Below are 24915 nucleotides of genomic sequence, written 5' to 3' on the forward strand. Positions count from 1 at the left end.
AGTTATCTTTATATCACATATGGTTGCACTTTGTTCACGTATGCGTTGCAAGAAACATTGATAAAAAGATTTATAGCAACAGTTATTGAATTGTTCAGTCTTATACATGCTCAGAGGTAAAGCTAGTTGAGTTCAGTTGGCACATAATAATTTCAATCATTGGTAGAACATTGCTTCAGTGTATTGTATATTAAGAATATTTGCCGTGTTGCTGTACAGTCTTCACAAATTTAATGGAGAATGTTGATCATCCTCAAAAAGGTCCAAAACATCAATATGTTATAGCAGCTTGTTGGCAATTTCTGCAAACTGTGCACTTTGAATGTCACAAGATCATCCAACAAGACACACCCAAAGATCCAACGTCAAATTAAGTGGAGTTAAATGATTACATTCACAAGTTTAATTTTAGGGACTAGTCTGTGACCCAATGGAGGGTTCTAAAATGTTTATTTAAATTTTTAAATTTAAATTTAAATTTTAATTCCATTTATATCCCGCCCTTCTCCGAAGACTCAGGGCGGCTGACAAGCTTAGCAGTAGCCTTCATTCTATGTATATGCCTGCTTAGTAGGGCTTTCACACACACTCCAAGCGGCATTATTACAAAGTCAGCTTAATTGCCCCCAACAATCTGGGTCCTCATTTTACCTACCTCGGAAGGATGGAAGGCTGAGTCAACCTTGAGCCTGGTGGGATGCGAACCTGCATTAATTGCAGGCAGCTGGTGTTACTTAAGGAGGCATTAGCCCACTGCTCCACCAAGGCTCTAATTTAAAGTCAGAATCTGACCTGTTCAAAGTGAAAAAGCTGTTTAGAGAGACTTTAGAGGATCTTCTAGTAAGAGACAAAATATCAAAAGAAAGTCCTGCATTTAATCAATGCAATTAAAATTTGGGAGGGCAGAAGACATCAGGCTATGTGCCACTTATTATTTTTGTTCCTCTGGCACTCAAAACAAATCTTTGCAAGACAATGGAACACCTGGGGGAGGATGGAGAAGAGATCTCTGAACTTGTCATACCACTTCAATCCCAGTCTGAGGGAATGCTTGCACCTACCCACAAAAGGAGAGGTCACAAACCTCAGTGACTAACTTAACTTTCTAAATGATCAAGAAGGTAATTAAATTTATTCACTTTAATAAATTTAAAGTGAATATCAGACAAATGGAAGCCAAAGTCTGTCTTACAAGAGTAGACCATCAACAACACTCTTCCCCCACCCATTCCATCTTCACACATTTCTCTAGTCATGCAGATTGGTCAAATACTTAATAGTCCTGAAAACTATAAATTATTTCTTAAGTATCTGGGTGACTGGTGGTGTCAGTTTTCACACTGTACGCTTTTTCATTATTCTCAAGAAGTACACAAGCTGGGACACCATCCTAGATTCTAAATAATGCATTGCTGCATCAATTATTACAAGTTTCAAGTGGAAACCCTGAGATCCTTCCTAAAAAAGAGGACACTCTGATCTTGTTGGACTTAACAAAACTATCTTCATGTCCTATTTGATATAACACACAGGAAGTTCTTAAGATTCAAACACCATGGTCCCCATTACCAAAACAAGGCCCTTTCATATGGCTTGTCATCAGCACTCAGAGAATTCATAAAAGTGATTATAACCACCATAGCCCAACTCATATCCCTGGGAATACATGTGTACTCCTATTTGGATGATCTCTTTATCTAATGCCCATTGAACAAGGGAAGGACATATGGATCACAGTGCAGAACCTCAAGGACCTAGAATTCTTGGCTAACAAAGAGGAAAACATCCTTCAACCAGTACACAACTTACAACACAGGGCACAATTTAGACCAGGAAAGCATTTGGTTTCTCTATCAAAGGTGTAAAATGAGACCATCCAACAACTAATTGGATTAGTTCAATGGACTAGCCAATTAGAACTCAGGACTCTTGCCAGTCCCTGGGATCAGATAATTGCCTGAAGGAATTGTATACTATGGTGACACTTGCTTCAGTGGACGCTCCTCCCCTTCTGGAACCAAATAGCCCCATAGTGACGAACCTATGGCACGCGTGCCACAGGTGGCACGGAGAGCCCTCTCTGTTGGCATGTGCACCATTGCCCCAGTCCTAGACCTTCAGCTGGGTTTTATAAAACCTTTTCACTTTAGGCCTCCGCCACCATGTCCAAAATAATAATAATAATAAAAAATAGTGATGTCCATTTTCCTCTATGGGTTCATGGTGAGGTAATCCTAACCCTAAGTGGAATTTTCCTCCAATGGGATTTTTCCATGTATTTTACCAGGAAACATAAATAGGGCCGGCTAGAAAAGTTAGTGCCCTCCTAACCATACTCAAGTATTCTGAATTTGTTGGCAATGTCCATTTTCCTCTCTGAGTTCATGGTGAACTAACCCTAACCCTATGTGGAATTTCTTCCAATGTATTCCAATGTATGTATTTAGCAGGAAACATAGAAACGGCAGGCTAGAAAGATTAGTGCCCTCCTAACCATACCCAAGTATTCCAAATTTGTTGGCGATGTCCATTTTGCTTTTATGGGTTCATGGTAACTTAACACTAATGCTAAGTGGAATTTTCCTCCAATGGGATTTTCCCACGTATTTAGCAGGAAACATAGTTAGGGCAAGCTAGAAAGGTTAGTGCCTTCCTAACGATATCCAAGAACTCCGAATTTTTTGGCGATATCCATTTTGCTCTATGGGTTCATGGTGACCTAACCCTAAGCCTAAGTGGAATTTTCCTCCAATTGGATTTTCCCATGTATTTTACTAGGAAACATAGGACAGGCTATAAAGGTTAGTGTCCTCCTAACCATACCAAAGAACTTGGAATTTGTTGGCAGTGTCCAGTTTGCTCTTTGAGTTCATAGTCACCTAACCCTAACCCTAAGTGGGATTTTCCTGCAATGGGATTTTCCCATGTATTTAGGAGGAAACATAGACACAGCAGGCTAGAAAGGTTAGTGTCCTCCTAACCATACCCAAGTATTCCAAATTTGTTGGCGATGTCCATTTTGCTCTCTGAGTTCATGGTGACCTAACCCTAAGTGGATTTTTTCTCCAATGGGATTTTCCCATGTATTTTACCAGGAAACATAAAAGGTAAAGGTAAAGGTTCCCCCGCACGTGCGTGCTAGTCGTTTCCGACTCTAGGGGCCGGTGCTCATCTCCGTTTCAAAGCCGAAGAGCCAGCGCTTGTCCGAGGATGTCTCCGTGGTCATGTGGCCGGCATGACTGGACGCCAAAGGCGCACGGAACGCTGTTACCTTCCCACCGTAGTGGTCCCTATTTTTCTACTTGCATTTTTACATGCTTTCGAACTGCTAGGTTGGCAGAAGCTGGGACGAGTAACAGGCGCTCACTCTGTTACGCGGCACTCGGGATTCGACCCGCCAAACTGCCGACCTTCTGATCGACAAGCTCAGCGTCCTAACCCACTGAGCCACCGCGTCCCTACCAGGAAACATAGATAACCCTAATTCCATTGTGGCGAACCTATGGGACGCATGCCACAGGTGGCATGCAGAGCCCCCTCTGTGGGCACGCACGCCATCGCCCCAGTCCTAGGCCTTCAGCTTGCTTTTATAAAACCTTTTTGTTTTAGGCCTTTGCCGGCGTGTGCAGAAAAAAAAAAAAGCTTCAATCAATCAATCAATTTGTCAACTTCTCGCAAGAAGAAAAAGGTCCCGCAAAGTTGGAATTGATTGAACTTTTTAGTCCCACCCAGTCTGCCGTTACCACCACAGCCACACCCACCCAATGGGCCACGCCCACCCAATGGGCCAGACACCCACTTGGCCATGCCCACCTGGCACCCGACATTACATAATTGGGTTTTGGGTCGTAGTTTGGGCACTCGGTCTCTAAAAGGTTCGCCATCATTGAAATAGCCCATGTTTCCAGATTCTCAGTCCCAATATACTGTAGTTGAATGGCTCACTTTGATCAGACACATAAAGGTTGTAATTTCCAAAGTTCCTAGCCAGCAAGATTCCTCCACCATGCTGGGTGAGAATTTTCCCCCAAACAGCTGGAAGATCAAGGCTGAAGAAGCTGACACAGATAAATAAAATGAAGGTACCATTCACCCACCTCAACTCTATATGGAGACACAAATCTCACATTGTTCTCCTCCTTGTAGAGGGAATTCAGAACCCCCAGCCTCACAGTCTGATTAGCTGCACCAGAAGGAAATAAAGAGTGGAAGCAGGGAACTGATCATGGATGATCCAGCTCCTGAGGGACAAGCCCTCCTCCAAGGATCATGTGCCAGTGTTAAAACTGTGAGCCTTGGGTGAGAGTTGCTTCCAACATAAAGCCCTCTTTGTTTCTAAAGCCCATGCTGGAAAGAATCCAATTTGTTTCTGAGGAAGGCCGGGGTAGAGGAGACTTGCAGAAGCTTTTAGCATTTGGACATTTTAACCCCCTCACAAGGGAGGCTGTGGGAAATGAAGAGCCCTGCCTTGGCTATAGTGGAGCCAATAATGAGAAGCCCAGAGGTAAAACCAATAAAAGGGCTTCAATAAAAGCAATTTGTGGTCGCTCCTCTTATGGAGCAGAGTTCACTAATCCAGACAGAGAGATCTGCAAAAGTAGCGATCTGGCATCAGACCCCCAGCAAGCCCATGGCTAGCTGCGCAAGGCTTCGTCCCAGTTGAATTTCCTTTCACTTCTGTCTGAATTTCCAGAATCAATCTGTAAGCGTTATTGGGTTGGCACACTGCACTAAGACATCACAGTGGTGTTCACAAATTATCCTAAACCATATTTTGCTTAACAGTGCTTCACATTTCATGTGAATCCATTTTGGTGGATTTGCATAAGAATCAAGCTATACAGAAGATGCAAGAAGAAGCAAAGCCCTTACTTAAATTTATAACTTAGCACATCATGTGATTTAGCAAAGCCAGTAGAATTGGTTTGGTTTTACCTCTTAGCATGTTGTATGAACTCATCACTCAAGCACTTGATGAGTAGATGGCATATATAAACCCAACTGTTGTACTTTATTCGACATTGTTTTAACAACAGACTAAGTCAAAATGTGGCACGCTTGTTAGTAGCTCTGCAGGATGCAAAATCTCTGCGTAAAGGTGAGGTGCGTAAACCTTGGTATTACATGCTATTACGTAGGCCCAGCTAACTGTGGCTTATTCAGTAAATTGCCAGGGGCAAGTAATCAGGAACAGGCACTTAGTTCAAAATACTTCAGGTTTATTCCATGCTACCTATACGCAAGAACCTGATCTAACGGTTGAAGCAAATTGCTGCTAGGTGAGAGTCAATGGAATTCAAGTGGGGCTGGATTAGGTCTCTTGCTGGAGTGGAGAGATTCCAGACTGATGATGCATTTGACCCCATCCTCTGCCTCAGCCTGGTCATCTCATAAATAATAGTTAAGCCATTGTTCCCCTTTCCCTCAATTAGAGCCTAATGCTGGGAAAGATTGAGGGCAAGAGAAGAAAGGGACAACAGAGAATGAGTGGCTGGATGGAGTCACTGAAGCAGTAGGCGTGAGCTTAAATGGACTCCAGAAGATGACAGAGGACAGGAAGGCCTGGAGGAACGTTGTCCATGGGGGTCGTAATGGGTTGGACACACTAACAACAACAACATTTCCTTTCAGCACACATTTGGTTTTCATAGCATTTCAAAGACTGCAGAGAAACTTTTACTCTTCAGTACTGGTTATTGTTCTTTTCCTAAAATCTCTAGCTATGCATTGCTTGTCCAGAAACAGGAATCAAAATTTTCAAAACTTTGGCGATCAGGACATAAAGTATTTTATGTTGGAAAGAATCAAGCCGTGAAATACGGCCATGAAAGTAACTCAGAAAAGGGTGAGAAAGGTCTCACTGGCAAGGTCTCAGAAGTTGCAGCAACATTATCAACTTACTCCTTGTGTTAGATACGGAAGATGAAAATCAGAGCAGGGGACCAAGTGTACAAGAGCAAAATGGAGGGATAGTCGAGTGATCTCTCTCAGCAGGATGGGCTTCTAAGCTGTGATGGCCACCCAGGAGCAGCCAAGTAAGACTGATTTATTTAGGCTCTCCTGCAGCGAGAGGGGCTTTAGAAGCTAAGTTTGCTTCGGCTCAGAGACGGCTGAGACCACCTGCTCGCGTGCTACCTCTTTACTGTTAATGGAACAGCTCTTTATTCTGTTAAAGTCCTTAGGACAGAGGTCCCCAACCTTTTGGGCATCAGGGACCGGTTCTGTGGAGAAAGTTTTTTCCACGGACCGGACAGTGCGTGGTTTTGTATGCTGCCTGCATCCCACGGATGGGGCTTCTTTGCTTGTGTGGACCGGTTGCTGGCATGCCACGACCTGGTACCGGTTCACGGACCGGGGGTTGGGGACCCCTGCTTTAGGACATGGAGCGAGCAGGGCTTCCCACGATCCCAAAGTCAAGGGAATAGCCCAGCCAGAATGCCCAGGAGTTAGTTTCTCGTTTTCCCTACAGCTTGTCTCTGAGATATTATGGAAATCAGTAGGATAGATTTACTGGAAAGAACCCTGGGGACATATTTTTACACTGGTCCAGCAGCCACTGGTCCTTCTCTGTACTATTTGTAAGTCCTTGTGAAAAACCTAGCATGGAACTGGAAGAGGAGGAACTCTTTTTGAATCACGTACATGTGGCCCTTGACTTACGATCACAATAGTCCAAAATTTCCGTTGCTAAGCACGACAGCTGTTAAGTGGGTTTTGCCCCATTTTATGACTTTTCTTGCCACAGCTGTTAAGTGAATCACTACAGCTGTTAAGTGAATCATTAGGTCATTAAACAAATCAGGCTTCCCCCTATTGACTTTGTCAGAAGCCAGCTAGGAAGGTTACAAATGTTGATCACATGACTCTGGGACAGTGCAACTGTCATAAACACATGCCAGTTGCCAAGCGTCCAGGTTTTGATCACATGACCACAGGGAATGCTGCAAATGGTTGTAAATGTGAAAACAGTCACAAGTCACTTTTTCCCAGTGTCATTGCAACTTTGAGCGGTCATTCAATGAATGGTTGTAAGCGGAGGACTACCTGTAGTCACTTTGGTCACCTTTGAATTTGACGAACAGATGCAGAAGACCTAAACTGCCCTTCGAGTACCAACCTCTGAAGAAGAAGGTTGCTGGCTGATGGAGGATTTTTATTTATTTTATTTTAATTCCATTTATATCCCGCCCTTCTCCGAAGACTCAGGGCGGCTTACAAGCTAAACAAACCCCATTATTGGGGTTCAGTCTCCCAGAAATCCCCGCATCCTCTATCTCTGGCCTCTCCAGTCCCTGCTATCACTTGTCCTGTGTGGGAGGCTGCCTTGGCTTGAGGCACCTGCTCCGACAGCTGGCCAGCTCCAAAACCTGAGTCCGGCCGCATTCCTGGAGCCGAGGCTTGGAGCCGCAGCCGTCGGCTGAGCGCTCTCCCGTTCGAAGGCGAGATTCTTGCAAAGGGCTCTGGCTGGAAACGCCGAGGGAAGCCCGCAGCGGTGAGCGGACAGGCGTCCCTCTGCGCCCAAACCTAGGAAAGCAAGAATCGACGACGGCGCCGAGCGCTGAGAGGAAACGTTAGCAAGCCTTAAGCTTTCCCCATCGCCAGCAACGGCTCGGCCGCAGCAGAAAGCAAGCTTCCCTCCTCGCACGCAAATCCCGCCCGGCTTAAATCGCGCCTTTCTTTTGCAAAACAATCGAGCGATTCTCTCTCTCTCTCTCTCGCTGGAAGGAACCACTTCAAGTCGTCGAGGGGTGTGGTGTGCCCGGCTGGCTGGCTTCGGGGTGCCTTTTCCCAACCACCGCTTTTCGGATGGCCCCAAGCAGCGGCTCCCCCGCAACAGCAGAAGGGCCGGCCAGGCGCCGGCTCCTTCCCTCCCCAGGAATCGGGAGGAGGAGGAGGAGGAGGCGCCGACCCCTCGCTTTCTTCCCCCCCCCAAGTCTCTTTACTGCCCGCCAACTTCTAGGCTGGCCCCTCCCCTCCTCGTGAGGTCACTTTTCAGCTGTCGCGGGGAAAGCTTCTTTCGCCGAGTTTGCCACGGGAGGGGTGGGGGGGGGTATTTTCGCCCCTCCGGGCAGGGCTCCTTCTTTTCTTTTCTTTTCGGCAGCTCTTGGAGTCTCCGGGAGTCGCTCTCCGGAGGGGGTGGAGTCTGGGGGGGGATGTTGCTTTTGCAGAGCGATCGTGGTTGTGCGCGGTGGTGGGAACCCTTCCCCAGACTGGTAAGTTTTAGCCTGGAAGTTTCACACCCCCCCCCCGTCCCCACAACCTTGTTATGCCGGGTTTCCGGTGATGTGGATGCAAGTTCTGACGGCCGTTTGTCAAACCTAGTTACGATCGGCGTTCCCTTCCCCTCTTCGCTATCCTGCCGGGGACCGCGTTGCTCGTTCGCTTGCTCCTTGGAGGAGAGAAGGAGTTCGGGGGAAGGGGTTTTTATTTCTTTTTTTTGCATCATCCTCGGGGAGCGGCGGGGGGGCAGTCTTTTGCCAAGTTGGACTTGGACACGTGACTAGAGGAAAATGGGGTGGTCTTTCAAAGAGGTGGAGGGATCAGATTTGAGCCTGCCAGTGGTGGAAGGAGCTTTCTCTTGGACTCCGCGGTGAAGCATTCTTCGGTTTAAACTTTTAAAGGAACTAAAGGCGTGTTTTTAAACTAACAGTAAGAAACGTTCGCTTAGTTAGTAAATATTGCTGTTTGTAACATTGCTACAGTAGCGGTTGCTTTGGAAAAGCACCCGTGCCTTATTTTAACAGAACTTCGCTGCACACCCTAGCAGTTGAGATAGAGTTGCTTACTAATCCATCTCTTCCCAGCCTCCCAGCTGTTGTATTTTCCTTCCCTGTCTGCGCCTTAAGGGAGCCGAGTGGCGTTTTAAAGGGATGCTGGACTCTGATTCCAGAAGGGCGATGTCATTAAAACTCAGCACCATATTCCTATCTGGGATAGGAGTCCCTGTTGGAGAAAAGGAGATTTCTGCAGATGTTTTTGTTTACAAGCACATGAAGCCACAGCCAAAATAGGATGAGCCATTTGGTTTTTAGCTGCAGGTCAAAACGTGGCACATGTGTGTTTCCCAGGCCTCCTCCAGAAAGTTCCCCAAAAGGAGGATGTATCTCTAGGTTGTGAGATGCTGCCTTCCAGCTCATAGGTTAGTCTCTTTGAGAAGTTTAAGCACTGACTTAATTAACTGAGGCTCCTGGTAGGTAAGAATCACAGCTTAATTCCAATAATCTCAGGCTTGCTCTGCTTTCATACTGTCTTCTCCCTCATTCAGTGAACTTTAATGTTTTGCTATCTGCACATGGATTTTTGAGGTGCTTCCCTGGAAGGAAATATGTGTGATTTGTGGGGCCAACCACTTAATACTTATTTTATGCCCTGTCAGGCTTGGAGGTGACCTAGTAGATTTTAGAAATTCTTTATAACTATGGATAGATATTTGTGGAGGAAAAAGTAATTTTAAAACAGGAGTAACCTGCTGCGGTTATAGATGAAATATATGAAACTTCAGAACTAAACTTGGCTATTTGATCATCTTGCATAGGAGATGAGAAAGCCTCCTTGCAAATGCATTTCTGAGGGAGAGGGTTGTTTTAAAAATGCAAAAAAAAGTAAATAAATCTTTTTTTTGCTTTCCCCTCATTGCCCTTCCCCCAAAAGGTCTGATGCCACATTTACAGAGTATTTTTATTTGCCAAAGTAGAACTGAAGTAGGATTATACCCCTGAAATAGGGGTTTCCTGAACCTCTGAAGGCCGATGTTTGCATGGATTGTTTGAGCAGTGTCAGAAATGCTGAAAATGGAAAGTAAATAGTTAAGTAAAAGTGAAGTTGTCAGCTGAAAAAGTTGAGTAGAAGTAGAGATGATCCTGCAGAGAAATAAGGGAATGTATTATAAGCCCGTGGGGCTGTAGTATACTGGATTATGAACATCTTAATTACTGGGTATCTTAAATTGCCTACATTTCCTTGCCTTGCTCCCCTCTTGGAATAAGACCCATCTGAACAATGATGGATATCATCCCCCTTGAAGCTGGGAAGGGAGCCCAGAAGTTCTGGCTCCCACTTTTACCTTCTGCTCCAATTAACAAGGCTTCCCCTTTTCCCAACAGAGCTGGGAATAAGACTCTGAACTCCTGGCGGATGACCAGATTTCAATAGCCGTTGAATTTAAATGTCCCAATAAACTTTCACGGGGATGAGAGGAGAGATTCCAGTTTGAATGCATAAACGTTGGCTCGGATTTGCTGCGATGATCGCTGCCAGATTTGGTTAGAGGGCCGAGGATTTGAGGCATTTTGTCAATACTAACTGGGGTGGGGAGATTACTCACGCTTGCATCATGGGGGACAGTTTAACTCTTGAGCAATAAGAGTAAAGAAAGGAAGGATTTAGGAATTCGGGGTAAAGAAATAAGGTGGTTGGGTCCACGTGAACTTAGGAGGTGCCACACTGGACTAGTTAGTAGACCAAATGACCCATCTAGCCCAGCACTTTTTTTTGGTGACCAAGACCATCTCCCAACTTGCGTCTTTCATGTCTTAGGACATAGGGTCCTGGATTCCCAGCCACTTTTCCCGCAGGTAGTCCTCAACTTAAAGTCACAACTGAGCCCAACATTTCCTTTGCTAAGCGAGACAGTTAAGTGGGGTTTTGCCCCACTTTACAACCTTTCTTGCCATAGTTGTTAAGTGAACCATTGCAGTTGTTAAGTTAGTAACCTGGTTGTTAAGTGAATCTGGCTTCCCCATTGACTTTGCTTGTCAGAAGGTCACAAAAGGTGATCACATGACCCTGGGACACAGCATAAATATGAGTCGGTCATATTTATATTCATATGTTATATTCATACGATCATGTGACTACAGGGATACTGCCGTGAAAGTAAGTGTGAAAAACGGTCATAAGTCACTTTTTTTTAAATCGCTGTTGTAACTTCGAACAGTCACAAAACAAACTGTTGTAAATCGAGGACTAACTGTATAGCTGCAGTGCTTGGGAATTCCAGGAGTGCAAGCATGAAGGACTGCTGCATTTGGGCAACGATCTTTAAAAAGCTAGATAATTTGTTATTCTCCATGTTTGCTGGAGAATTGATATTTAAAACCAAACCTCTTCATAAAAGTTTTCATGTCATTTTGTTTGTGTTTTTAAAATATTTATATAACTGTCTTCCAATCAACATCAGACAGCTCCCAGCTCTGGACATTTTGACATTTCTGTGTTTCCTCTGTTCTTCAATATTATCCCCTCCTTTCTTTTTCTTTTCACCAGCTCCCAATCCCAAACGGAACTGTGTATTAAGGATGCAAAGCCATGCTCTTATCTCTCTCTGCTCCAGATCTCCCTCACTTGTAGGGCTGTGGTTCAGTACCCTGACTGGGGAGAGGGAGAAGAAAGTGGCAAAGAAACATGACATGCAGCTGCATTGGGGGTAATGTCAGGGGTAGGAAGAACCAGCATCGTGAATAATATCACGCGCCTCATGCCAAGGCAATGGCTTGTGGCTTCATTAGATCCATTTCAGCTTTTTGACATTTTGTCAGATCAATGCAGTTTGTAACAAAATCCTTACAGTGGAGATCCCAGGTGCACCCGGCATCTTTGCTTTCCCTGAGTACTTCTAGACCTGTCAAGAGACACTGGGCAGAAAGAATGACGGACATAGCAGGATACACCTCCCGGAGCAAGGACCTCACCAAAGTTCAGAAAAAAGGGTCCACTTCCTGTGATTGCCTGTCATATGACGGGTGGGGTGAAAGAACCACCTATCTCAGGGGTAGGCAACCTCGGCTCTTTTATGACTCGTGGACTTCAACTCCCAGAATTCCTAAGTCAGCTATGCTGACTCAGGAATTCTGGGAGTTGAAGTCCACGAGTCATAAAAGAGCCGAGGTTGCCTACCCCTGACCTATCTTTAGGGTCAGGGTTGCGGGGCACCATAAGAGAAAGGGAGACGATGAGGCGGGCAGGGTAGGATTTGGGGGCAACTTTGAAGATTAAGCCTCAAACCATATTCAGGTTTTCTTAAAAGTGTAACCTGAACAATCTGAAGAAGGTTTGGGGCTGGTTTCACACACCACGCTAAGTTAATAGAGGTAGTCCTTGATTTACGACTCCAATTAAGCCCCAAATTTATGTTGCTAAGCAAGACAATTGTTAAGTGAGCTTTGACCCATTTTACAACCTTTCTTGCCACAGTTAGGTGAGTGGCTGGAATTGTTAAATTAGTAACCCGGCTGTTAAGTGAATCTGCCTTCCCTCATTGACTTTGCCTGTCAGAAGGTTGCAAAAGGGGATCACATGACCCTGGGACACTGCAGCCGTCATAAATATGAGCCACTTGCCAAGCGGCCAAATTTTGATCGTGTGACCACAGGGCTGCTGCAATGGTCATAAGTGTGAAAAATGGTCATCAGTCACTTTCCCCACACACACTGTCATTGTAAATTTGAACGGTCTCTCTAAATGAAGAGTTGTAAGTCGAGGACTACATAAAACAAATTTACAAAACAAATTTACAATGGGTTATATAACACAATAAGGGACGCGGTGGCTCAGTGGGTTAGGACGCTGAGCTTGTCGATCAGAAGGTCGGCAGTTTGGCGGGTGGAATCCCGAGTGCCGCGTAACAGAGTGAGCGCCTGTTACTCGTCCCAGCTTCTGCCAACCTAGCAGTTCGAAAGCACGTAAAAATGCAAGTAGAAAAATAGGGACCACTCCGGTGGGAAGGTAACAGCGTTCCGTGAGCCTTTGGTGTCTAGTCATGCTGGCCACATGACCACGGAGACGTCCTCAGACAAGCGCTGGCTCTTCAGCTTTGAAACGGAGATGAGCACCGGCCCCTAGAGTTGGAAACGACTAGCACGCATGTGCGGGAGAACCTTTACCTTTTTATATAATACAATATGTCAGCCAGGTCTTGGTTCTAACGGTGCAACTTTGAGAAGAGTAGTTTGGTGGGCTTGAGCCTTCTAGAATTCTCTCTAACAGAATTCTCTCTCTAGGCTGCTTTCCCCATTTGGATGGCTCTGGCAAGCTGAGCTGTTTCCTGGCTCGTAAGCATGGATCTGACCTTGCTGCTACCGGTTGCTGTTACTTTTGATCCCCGGGGTTTTAATCAAGGGGCAGCCGAGCCCACTGAGCCCGCCTTGGACCCTTGCAGTCTCCTTTCAGAAAGGCACTATGAAGTGGTGCCCTGCGTGGTTTGTGCTCTCTGCTGCATTTTTGGAGTGGCTTACTGCTGTTTTGGTGAGTAGAGGGGAAGGGGACATTTTTTGTGGCAAGCTCCTTTCAGGTTTCGCCGTCTGCTTCTTAAATGATCCCCAGCTCCTCTTTCTTAACAGTCCCCCTTGGGTAATGAAGAATTGCTTGATTTGAACAAATATCTTTCTATAGAGCAGGAAGGCAGAAGGTTTGAATGGCGCTTCTGGAGCGCCTGGAAAACATCTTTGCCATCGGAAGGCAAGGTGTACATTTTCCTGTTGACTGAAACTTTTCTTTTATACATAGAAGCTCCAGCTGGATGTGTAATGCTTGGCAGCCCCAGGTCCAAAACAGTTTCAGAATTACAGTCTCTAGAGCATTATTTGCATATTCTTGAGATGCACACATTATTCCAAGTAATAGGCAAAATATTTTATCTAGCTTATCAGATAGATCTCCCCGGGTTGGGCGTCAAATATGCCACAGCTCAGAAGATGATAAAACAAAGCTTTTGTTTCCAGTGTTCATGTATTATTTTTCCAGTCACTGAAATTATTGTTACCTGCCCTGCCGGTGAACCTGTGAGGCTATGTTAGCAGAGTTGCTGCCTGATTTCCATAACTATTAGGACAACTCCCAGAATTCCCAGCAAGCATCGCTAACAGCTAGGGAAGGAATCTAAGGTTGTGCTTTCTCCATGATTTCATGCCTTGCTCTCATCAGGAAGGGAAACTTTACGGTATGTCTTTAGGCTGTATGCCCAAAATTTAGTGAAATGGAGATCGTCCTGCAGTTTCTGAAAAGTTTTTGTTGAATTGATAGTAACACTGTGGGGTCCTTGGTGCTCTCTGAGCTTGGTTGCTTTCTTGCAGTGGTTTTATAACCCAACTAAGTAACACCATCAGTACTAGAACAAGCCCCATTTCCTTTTAGCACTGATGATGTTACCTAGTTGGATCATGAAGCATTTGCAAGGAAAAAAATCAAGCTCTGAGAGTACCAAGGACCCCACAGTTCAACCCTGAGCTACAAATATTCTCTTCTGTTGGAGTGGAAGAGCTGCTATGTTGCTTTTCAGTGTGCCTCATATCCATCTTGAAAGAAACCAGAAGAAGAGTGGGAACACTAATTCGTTACCTCTCAGAAAGTTGCAGCTAGACACAAGTACATGGGGATGGGTGCAGATTAGTTAATATAGCAAACTGAAATGAAGCAAGAAAGACACAGAATAGACTGGGGTAGAAGAGGTAGTCTTCATTTAGTTTTTTCTTCAGTTTTTAATTAAATTTTATATTATAAATACAAATGAAAATAAAGTAGTAGGGAAATGGAGAAGGGAAAAAGAGAAAAAGAGAAGTGTGGGGTAGGGGAAAAAGAAGAAAAAAGTGTTAACGTCCAGCTTTTTGCACTCCAATAAAATAAAAATAACAGGGTTCAGCTTCAACGTTCTACTTTTACGTACTTAGTTTACTAGCCACTTCTATAACAACAGACTTACCTAATCAGCAAATCCCCAAAATCATTTATCTTTTTCTGTCTCAAGCACCAAACTGTGAAGGGGTTTAAGTACAGTAGAGACAAAACTAGATGTTTTCTTTGATTGAAGCAGTAAATTTGACTACCTCTGCAAGGTCCATCCGTTTTTCCATCCTTTCTTCCACTGTGAGAATTGGAGATGATTCTCATCTTGAAGGAAAACAAAACCATCTTTTTAAAATTATCCATTCTGTTTGCTACTTTATTTGGAGTGAATAGTGAGAGTAAAAGATTATTTTTTATTCTTATTCTCTTGACCTATAACCCAGAAAAGAATCACTAAAAAGGCTTGTTGTTTTCAACAGATGCTTCCATTGAGCTAAATAACCAAGCTCCAGTGAGCACAGCGTCCTTCATGTCTTTCAAATAACATCAAGTACCAAAAAAATTATTTTGTAGTAATAATGATAGCAGCAAGTCCACATTGCAAACTGCATGAATCCTTTGTTCTAAATAATTATGACAAAAGGGCCATTTTAAAAAAAACAAAACCAGCTGATTAGTCTGGGCATTTTTCTTGCTATTGAGGATTAGCTGAACCATCCCGAGTATTTGGATGTAACGTTTCTGCAATTGCCCTCTTAATCTATCCTCCTGTTTATAAACGATTTGCCTGTGTTCACTTGCCTTGGTAGTCTTATTTCATTCTTTCCTGTCAATAGGCTATCGGTGTTTCAAGGCCATCATGTTTCTCTCCGGTCTCCTCTTTGGCTCCGCTGTGATCTTTCTGCTTTGCTATAAGGAGCGTATCTTGGACACCCAGCTCAGCTTGGAGGTCAGCGCCGGCATTGCCCTGGGCATCGGAGTCTTGTGTGGCTTGGTTACTATGCTGGTGCACTCTGTGGGGTTGTTTCTGACAGGGCTTCTGCTTGGCTTGCTGGTGGCCACGGCTGGGCTGGTAGCCACCGAGCCTTTCTACAAGCTGCCCAACGGGTGGATCCCTGCCGGGTCCCTGCTGGGCTTCTCCCTCTTAGGTGCTGTCTTGGCACTGCGCTGGCAGAAGGTCCTCACGGTGATCTCCACGGCAGTGTTTGGGGCTGCTGTTCTGACTCTCTGCTTGGACTACACGGTGGAGAACCTGGCTTTGGGCCACCATGTCTATGACCGCCTGCGTCTGGCCCCTTCCTCCCTGCTCTGCTGGTGTGGCTGGGCAGTGTTGGCTACCTGGCCTGCCCTTGCCTTGATGGGCATCCTGCTGCAGTGGAAAGTGACTGCTGAAGGTTTCTCCCACACAGACGGTGAGTGGAAAATCTTGGGTCTGACTGAAAGAGTAGGCCTAGGCAATCTTGGCTCTTTTATGACTCGTGGACTTCAACTCCCAGAATTCCTGAGCCAGCATGGCTCAGCTTGGAAACCTCTCCCTTTCCCCTCAGCATGGCTGGCTCAGGAATTCTGGGAGTTGAAGTCCACGAGTCATAAAAGAGCCAAGGTTGCCTACCCCATATGAAGCTCTTAGGAAGTAACAGAGTGTCTCATTTTTTTTCTTGCCATTTTTCTTTCCCTCTCTCCCCACTGAGTATATCCCTCTACACATACACATACATGCAAATATGAGGTGCTATAATGCATACTTGGTTAAATACCTGCCCCTTGCCCATGGTGTAACAAAAGTGAAATTATTACAGGTAGTCCTAAATTTACAACCATTTATTTAGTGACCGTTCAAAGTTACAGTGGCATTGGAAAAAGTGACTTACGGCCATTTTTCAGACTTACTGCTGTTGCAGCACCCCCGTGGTCACATGATCAGATGCTTGGCAACTGGCATGTATGGATGACTGTTGCAGTGTCCCAGGGATCACGTGATCACCATTTGTGACCTTCTCAGCCGGCTTCCGACCAGCAAAGCCAATGGGAGAAGCCAGATTTGCTTAATGATCGTATATTTCTCTTAACAATTGCAGCGATTCACTTAACTGTGGCAAGAAAAGTTGTAAAATGGGACGAAACTCACTTAACAACTGTCTTGCTTAGCTATGGAAACTTTGAGCTCAGTTGCGGTTGTGAGTTGAGGACTACCTGTAAATGCAGGCATGAAGGAAGATTGTGTAAAGATTTTGAGGTTAATATTGTGGTATGGGGGGGGGGAGAGAAAGGTGTAATTAATATGTAGCTAATTGAGGGAGGATGTGAAGAAATTGCTTCTGCCTTTTCTCTTGATCTATAAGGAAGCTGAGGTTTTCATAATCTTAAAAATGCATATGGCATTAGCCTTTCTGCTCTTGAAGGAGATGGAGGAAGGAAGGAAGGAGTAGGAGACAAGACAAGTATCACATCTTTCCTTTGCCCCGTTCAAGAACATACAGGTAGTCCTCGACTTACAGCAGTTTGTTTAGTGACTGTTCAAAGTTACAACGGCTCTGAAAAATGTGACTTATGACCATTTTTTACAGTTACAACCTTTGCAGCATCCCCATGATCCTGTGATCAAAATTCAGGTGCTTGGCAACTGGTTCATATTTATGATCGTTGCTGTGTCCCCCTAACCCTTTTGCAACCTTCTGACAAGTAAAGTCAGTGGGGAAGCCAAATTCACTTAACAACTGGGTTACTAATGTATTAACTGCAGTGATTCACTTAACAACTGAGGCATGAAAGCTCATAAAATGGAACATTTAATAAATGTCTTACTTAACAGCAGAATTTTTTGGCTCAGTTGTGTCATAAGTCGAGGACTACATGTACAAGTGAGAGGCTATAGTCTGAATCAAAGCTTCCCTTTCAAGCTATCATTTTTCTCCCAGAATGGGGCTGGGCTAGGCAGGTTCTATGTGGGATTTTAAGCTAAGTCTTCATCATCCAGTCTCATGTCTCTTTTTTGTGGCCCAGTGGTCTTGAATCGGCGCCAGAAGCAATTACAACTCTTACGGATTCGACAGCGGGAAGCCAAAAAGAGGCAGTGCCAAGTTCCACAAGAAGGCTCCTACCGGCACAAGGCTGGTGCCATCAAACGCTGCACCGGAGACGTCCTTGCACCAGTGAGTGGCTGCGGCCAATAGCTGCTTAGCCCCTTTATCCCTGAGCTTCTAGAAAGCCAGTCCCCCCATCTCAGCCAATGTGACCTCCCAAACTTTGTCCAGAATGGCTTTGGGGTACCAAAAATAATAATGGTGGTGATCTTTTGTGCCTGTTTGGGAATCCCTTTCCTACGAAGACTTGCTTGTCTTCTTCATTGCCTTTGCAGTTCCAGATGATCTACTTTCTCAGCCAGATTTTTATTTCATTTTTTAATTTGTGCTGCAATGAGCCTTACATCTACATCATCTACATCTGCATCATCTACATATACATATAGACAGTGCTTTTTTTGTGAGAAAAAAGGTGCCGGAACCCAGTCCCCCACCCCCCCACCCCAGGCCATTCCTTGACGGGCAACCTTTCACTCCCCTCCCGAGCCGAACTGCCATGCTAAGGTGGATGGGATGGGTGGGGTAGGCCTGGTCCCGCTCTGCTGTTTCGGAGCCAGGGGGGAGTGACGCTGAACGGCTCTACTGCTGCTGTGTGCCTCTGGAGGGGCTTTAAGCTTCGCCCCGCAGATCACCTGCCCGGGCACAGCTGCCGCCTCCTTGTCCTCTGCCAGTCCTTTGTCACCTGTCTCACGGAAAACACAGCAGCTCTTTGCATTTCCCTTCTGGAAATGGCAGCCCCGTTTCCTGCTGCTTCTCCCGGTGCAGCTCCTCCCTCTTCCCGAAAGCATTTTCTTTGCTAACCTGATTTCCAGCTCTGGCGTGTTTCTCTTCTGCTGCAGGGAAATGGAGTTTGTGCGACTAAAAAAAGTTCAGTCAGACCTTCCAACCCCTTGTGAGATCTTTTTAATTTTTTTTTTGCAGGAAGTTGGAAGGTCTGACTGAACTTTTTTTAGTTCCACAACTTCCATTGAAAAAAAAGTGCCGGAACGCCGTTCCGTGCGTTCTATGAGAAAAAAAGCCATACATATACATATACATATACATATACATATACATATACATATACATATACATATACATATACATATACATATACATATACATATACATATACATATACATATACATATACATATACATATACATATACATATACATATACATATACATATACATATACATATACATATACATGCTTGCATGCATACAGACAGCTTTATCTAGCAGCTGATTTAATTGATAACTGCTTTGCACCCATGTTTTATTATAGCAGCATAGAATTTATCAAAATTATTCCATATTTTCATTCATTTTATGCTGCTGTAATAAAATATGGATGCCGTTTTTCAAATATTGTATAAGGCCTTTGGGAAATATTCCTGGTTTGAAGAGCAGCAGTTCAGTTCTTAAATAACTTGTCAATCAAGAGGGCTAATATGCAAGATAACTATTTACCATCAAGAGGATCATAAGAGAAAACATTCTTCTTCTTTCCTTCCATGACCCTACGGATGGGTAGGGTCTCTGTTCTCTTCGTTCTGAGAAAATTGCCATCCAAGAGCACCAACAAAGAGTTCCTGGTTATACCCAGAGGACTTTCTAAATAGATTGATTAAATTCTTTCCTTTTTTGATTGGAAATATATCACCAGTGGGATATAGTAATATTTTGATTCACAATGGAACCTTGAGATTTAGAAGAGCAAAAAAAGGCTTTGTTTAAAACTGCAAAATCTTTTTCTCTCATTCATACGTTTTGGGAGATGTGAGCCACCTAGACCAGGGGTAGGCAACCTCGGCTCTTTTATGGACTTCAACTCCCAGAATTCCTGAGTCAGCTACCCCTGACCTAGACTAATGAGTAACTAGCATACCAAACTTTGAAATAAATAAACAGGTAATTGGTTGTGATACAGTCATATTAGAAGCAGTTCTGCCACTCAGTGTCTAATCTCAGTTTAGATTGATGGGTGACTGCCACATAAGGCAATGCTTTTCAAGAACAAATTTTGACTTTTCCTATTTTGTACTCAGGAGGTATTACACCTCCCTGTTTTACTTAGCATTTCAGTATGTATTGAATACTGAACGTTGGGACAGATCCTGTAATCTGACACAAAGAAATCAATCTTAAAATTTTAGGGCAATGTTCCCTAATCTGGGCTTCTCCAGGTGAATTATGGTTTTCGGGAAGATAGTACAGGTAGTCCTCGACTTATGACCACGCTGGAGCCCAAAATTTCTCTTGCTAAGCAAGACAGTTGTTAAATGAATTTTGTCACATTTTACTACCTTTCTCGCCACAGTTGTTAAGTGAATCACTGACGTTAGTCACACGGTTGTGAAGTGAATCTGGCTTCCCCATTGACTTTGGTTGTCAGAAGGTCTCAAAAGTGAAGTGAATCTGGCTTCCCCATTGACTTTGGTTGTCAGAAGGTCTCAAAAGGGGATCACGTGACCCTGGGACACTGCAACCGCCATAAAGATGAGCCAGTTGCCAAGTGTCTGTATTGTGATCGGGTGACCATGGGGATGCTACAAAGGTTGTAACTCTGTTGTAAGTCAAGGATTACTTGTAATAGAAGTACAATACAATTGGGAAAGTTACCAGGATGGGAAGCCATCTTCAAGGCAGAGGGAATTCGGGATCACTGAGAGTTGGAGGTGAGGGAGATCCTCTTCACACTTCAGTATGATTCTTTTCTAAAAGATTTGACCTGCAATACAGATGTTTTTGTAGCTCTGTTCTATATGTAACGTTTGTGCGAAAGAGGAGTCTTGCTGAAGATGCAGGAACATATATAGTGCTATTCTATTTATTTCATTTTTTTTTAGATTTTTAACTCACCCTTATTACTTTATAAGTAACTCAAGGTGGCAAACACACACAATATTCCTTCCTCCCCCCCATTTTCCCCACAACAACCCTGCGAGGTGAGTTGGGCTGACAGAGAGGGACTGGCCCTAAGTCACCCAACTGATTTTCCATGCAGAACTAGAAGTTAGGGAGGCTCCTGGAAGGCCAGCACTTTAGACTACACCAAACTGGCTCCTGTCGCAACAGTATAAATTTAATAAACAGACAAATAATGTACAGCATTATAAGAACGCAAAGCCGGCTGGAATGAACTTGGCCTGGGCCAATCCCTCTTTCTCAGCTCAACCTCCCTCACAGGGCTGTTGTTGTGGGGAAAATAGGAGGAGGAAGGAGTATTATGTATGATACGTTTGCTGCCTTGAACACTTATAAACCAACAATGGCAGGATAAAAATCTAATAAACGATAAATAAAATAAAGATGGTCCTTGACATACAACCATCCGCAGCCCTGAAAAAAGTCACAACTGTTGCAGCTTCCCCATGATCACATGATCAACATTTGGACGCTTGGCAACTGGTTCATATTTATGACGGTTGCAGTGTCCCAGAGTCATATGATACCCCTTTTGCGACCTCCTGACAAGGAAAGTCAAAGGGGTAGCCAAATTCACTTAACCACCATGTTACTAGCTTAACAACTGCAGTGATTAACAACTGTATCAAGAAAGGTCGTAAAATGGGGCAAAACTCAGCAACGGAAAGTTTGGGCTCAATTGTGGTCGTAACTCAAGGATTACCTGTAATTGCATTGTCCATCCTATTCTGTTCTGCTTTCGGAGGCCCTTCCTCACATCAAAAATGGCCAGAGTGAGGTGCTTTAAAAAAATGTGTTCGAGTTTCCTAATGTGACACCTCCACATTCTGGCTGGTCCCCGGTTATTCCAGAGAATGCATGATTCCCATTCCCTGAGCTAATCTCTCTGACTCGTTTTCCACTTGCTTCCCAAAGAGTTACATCCAGAGCCTGCGGGACCGTCAGCACTTGGGAACTGGCACCTCCTTGAGCAACCTCAGCACAAGTGCTCATACCACGGTGGACCTGGATTATGACTCTGGCTCTACTGTCCCCCTCACCACGCCACAAGGTTGCCTCTGAAGGATGCGTGGGTATGTGTGTGTTTGTGATGTTGCTGCATTGTCTTCTTCCCCTTCTGCTTTTAGCAGAGTCAGAGCACAAGATGGCCCAGGGTCCTGAAAATGTTCTCTCCTGTCTGCAAACATCTTTGGGTAGCCCACTATATATTTTTTAAGATTGCTTTTCAAGGGTTCAAACTAGATGGGTCTGTCTCCTTTCCTCTCCTTGGGAAGGGCCATGGGTGACTTAAAGGAGGAGGAGGGAAAGGATTTAAGGAACACACATTAATGTATTTCTGTTTTATCAATGGAGGCAGGATGCCAGTTTTCTTTAGGAGGTCTTGATAGTTGCCTCTAAATTTTGCCAGAATACACTGGCAAATGTCCAGGTTGGCTGTCATTGTCTTTGAAGCTGATATTGTCTCTTATCTCAACACTAAGCCATAGTTGTGTCCTTCTCTTGACTGAGGAGGCTGTTTGCTCTACTTTGCAGCAAATCTCAAGCAAGCATTTTTTGGCCTCAATAAACTGCCCTTTGTAGAGACTTAACTCGGGTAAAATACAACTACATGGTAGCCTATGATGGTTTGTTGCAATAGAAATGCATGGCATACAGGTTTTGGCCTGCAATGCTTCTCCTTCAAGATGTTGCCATTTTTTGTATGTGTGCCGTACGAGAGATTTATTGTATTTAGTTTATCCTTCCTCTAATTAAGGTTGCTTGTATCAAGAAGGGGAAACTACTCTCGTATCCTCTCCTTAATCTAAGATCCAAACTGGACCCTTTGAAGCCATAATCGGACGTTCACCCTTGCCATAATTATGGTCACCTGTGATGCCCAGAACATTCTAAAAAGGTCCCCAGCAATTTCAAAATGTAATCCTGCATTTTAAAAAAAATATTAAGTGTTCACAAGATGTCAGCTTTTTCGTTGAAATCTATTTGACCCTAAGGTTGTGACTGAAACTATTTAGTCACTCTCATTATTGCACAAATCACCTCTTGAAGATCTAAATCTAGCCAACAGGGAGAGTAGTAACATTCTTACTAGCCTAATCTTTCCATCATATCTACTTTAGTGAATGGAAGGGGGATGGCAAGGTCGTGTCTGGGGAGAGAATGATCTTCTGTGGTCCTTCAGATATTGGATTTTGACCTAACTAAGCATTGAAAAACTTGTACGGATGTTGTAGTCCATCATCTGGATAGCCACAGGTTTCCTAATCTTTGTGGTGGTAAAGACTGACCAGCAGGGCTATGAAATTTATGGGGGGAGGGGCTTATATTTGCAGAACAGGCTACCTTCTTAAAATGTTCACCTTTACTAAGTTGGTGATGATGAATATAAATCAACTGGGATGTAGCAAGAAAGTGATTGCACTTCCTCTACCCTTGTAACCCCCAAAGGAATGAATACCAAATAAAACTGGTATTATTATTTAGAGTGCCTTTTCTAGCATGTATAGAGCCATATGCGCTTCGGAATGATTCCGAATTTAACTCGACAATGGTGCTTTTAAGAACATGTACATAAAGATTTTTAAAAAAAGAGTCCTAACCCTTGAACTCTTAACTGGGTAAGCTAATTCACCTGATTTTCAAATCCTGTTGTTGTTTTTTTTTTAATTCAAATTCACTCTGTGTGCATAGGTTCAAATCCTGTTCAGGAAACCTTTTTGTTATTGTGATTGTTTCCTATGAAATGTTTGTTACTGTTTTATAACTGTTCCTGTTTATAAAACTTAACACAAATACACTTGTGTTACGCAGTTTGTCTCCATCACATCAGTTCTTGGGGGATGAATTAAGCTCACATTTTGGATGGTCCTTACAAAGACAAAAAAGTTATCACTGTTTCCACCCATCTCTGGTATTCAGAAGGGAGAAGTGTAGGGGTTAACTGGTCCTTGGTACTCTCTGAATTTGGTTGTTTTCTTGCGGATATTTTATTGCCAAACTAGGCAACATAATCAGTGCAAGAAGAGGGTGGGTTTTGTTCCCTGTTCAGAAATGATGTTTCTTGGTAATAAAATACCTGCAAGAAAACAGTTAAGCTCAGAGAGCATCGAGGACCCCCTCATATCTACCCCAAGCTTCAAATATTCTTCTTTCAATGTAGGGGTCTTTGCCCCTGTAGGGCATATGCTCAAATCCACTCTTCTCCAGCATTTGTCTCCACCAGATGTGCAGTCTTCCAGAATTCTCAGCAGTGGCTCCAAGGCTAGAGAAGGCCTACTTACATCCTTGCTGGGCAACCAGGGAAGAAGGTGGCCTGTCCTACTAGAAGAACATAAGCCTTGCTGTGCAACCTAGGGTTAGGGACAAAGATTAGCTTATGTGGAAAGAACAGGATGTCATTCTGGGAAAGATGCAAGGTCAGATAACCTTCACTAAGCCTATGAGGGATTCCTAATCACCTATGATGGGAACACTGGCTGAAGAATAGGAGGTCCCGATAGGAGGGGTTTAAAAGACATTCTGGCTTGGGGAAAGGAAATGTTTCAGGTGAAACCTTTAGGTCTATATTTGCTTTTCTCAAGAGAAATTGGAGAATCTGGTGAGATTCTTGTAAAGCAGTGAGCAATAACAAAGAAACCTACCTGACCCATTCTCAAAGCTGTTCTGGTTGCTTGTGCCTGGCATCACCCTAGATACATTAGAAGAAGTAGGAAGTTCTGCTAAGGCTTTGATCATCCTGACAAACCATTCTTGACAAACCTAGCACACAACTTTGTCACCCAAAAAGTAGAGAAGGGAACTAGGGGATTAGCCATTTTGGATCTAATTCTCACTAACAGAGATGAAATGATAGAAGGTGTTGAAACCACAGGAGCCTTGGGAGGAAGTGATCATGCAATATTGGAATTCAACATTATGGAAGCACAAGCAATAGAATACAGTCAAACTAGAGACTTGGATTTTAAGAGAGCTAATTTCAATAAACTTAGAGCTTGGGAAGGATTCCATGGATGAGAATCCTCAAGGATTCTCAAGAAGCTTGGGAAATTTTGAAAAGTGAGATAATAAAAGCCCAGTCTAGCACTGAAAAGTGAGATAATAAAAGCCCAGTCTAGCATAATACCAACAAAGAGGAAAAATAACAGCTCTCAAAAGAAACTAGCATAGCTGCATAAAGAACTCTCTGATAAATTGAAAGATAAAAAGTACAAGTATAGAAAGTGGAAAGAGGGGCACATAACTAAGTCAGAATATCAGCAAATAGCCCGAGCATGCAAAGATGAAGTGAGGGAAGCTAAGGCTCAAAATGAACTAAGGCTTGTGACCAAAGTCAGAAATAACAACAAAAGCTTCTTTCAAC

At 43.9% G+C, this 24915-nt stretch overlaps 1 protein-coding gene across 1 annotated transcript; it reads left to right on the forward strand.

The window, feature by feature from the left end:
* The first annotated feature begins 8047 nt into the window (after positions 1–8047).
* Positions 8048–23310, forward strand: LOC308661507 (transmembrane protein 198-like). The gene is made up of 5 exons (XM_081316454.1): positions 8048–8213; positions 12999–13242; positions 15396–15971; positions 17563–17711; positions 21471–23310. The coding sequence occupies exons 2-5, from the start codon at positions 13056–13058 to the stop codon at positions 21615–21617; spliced, it is 1059 nt and encodes a 352-aa protein (XP_081172580.1). The 5' UTR covers positions 8048–8213; positions 12999–13055; the 3' UTR covers positions 21618–23310.
* The last annotated feature ends 1605 nt before the right edge of the window (positions 23311–24915 follow it).

Source organism: Vipera berus, assembly GCF_964194415.1.
Source record: "Vipera berus genome assembly, chromosome: 2".
Taxonomy (NCBI): domain Eukaryota; kingdom Metazoa; phylum Chordata; class Lepidosauria; order Squamata; family Viperidae; genus Vipera; species Vipera berus.

Coding starts and splice junctions, on each gene's coding strand:
- LOC308661507 (XM_081316454.1), top strand. CDS start 13,056: ATGGATCTGACCTTGCTGCTACCGGTTGCTGTTACTTTTGATCCCCGG. Junction 15,972..17,562: donor AGGTTTCTCCCACACAGACG/GTGAGTGGAAAA, acceptor TTTGTGGCCCAG/TGGTCTTGAATCGGCGCCAG. Junction 17,712..21,470: donor CCGGAGACGTCCTTGCACCA/GTGAGTGGCTGC, acceptor TGCTTCCCAAAG/AGTTACATCCAGAGCCTGCG.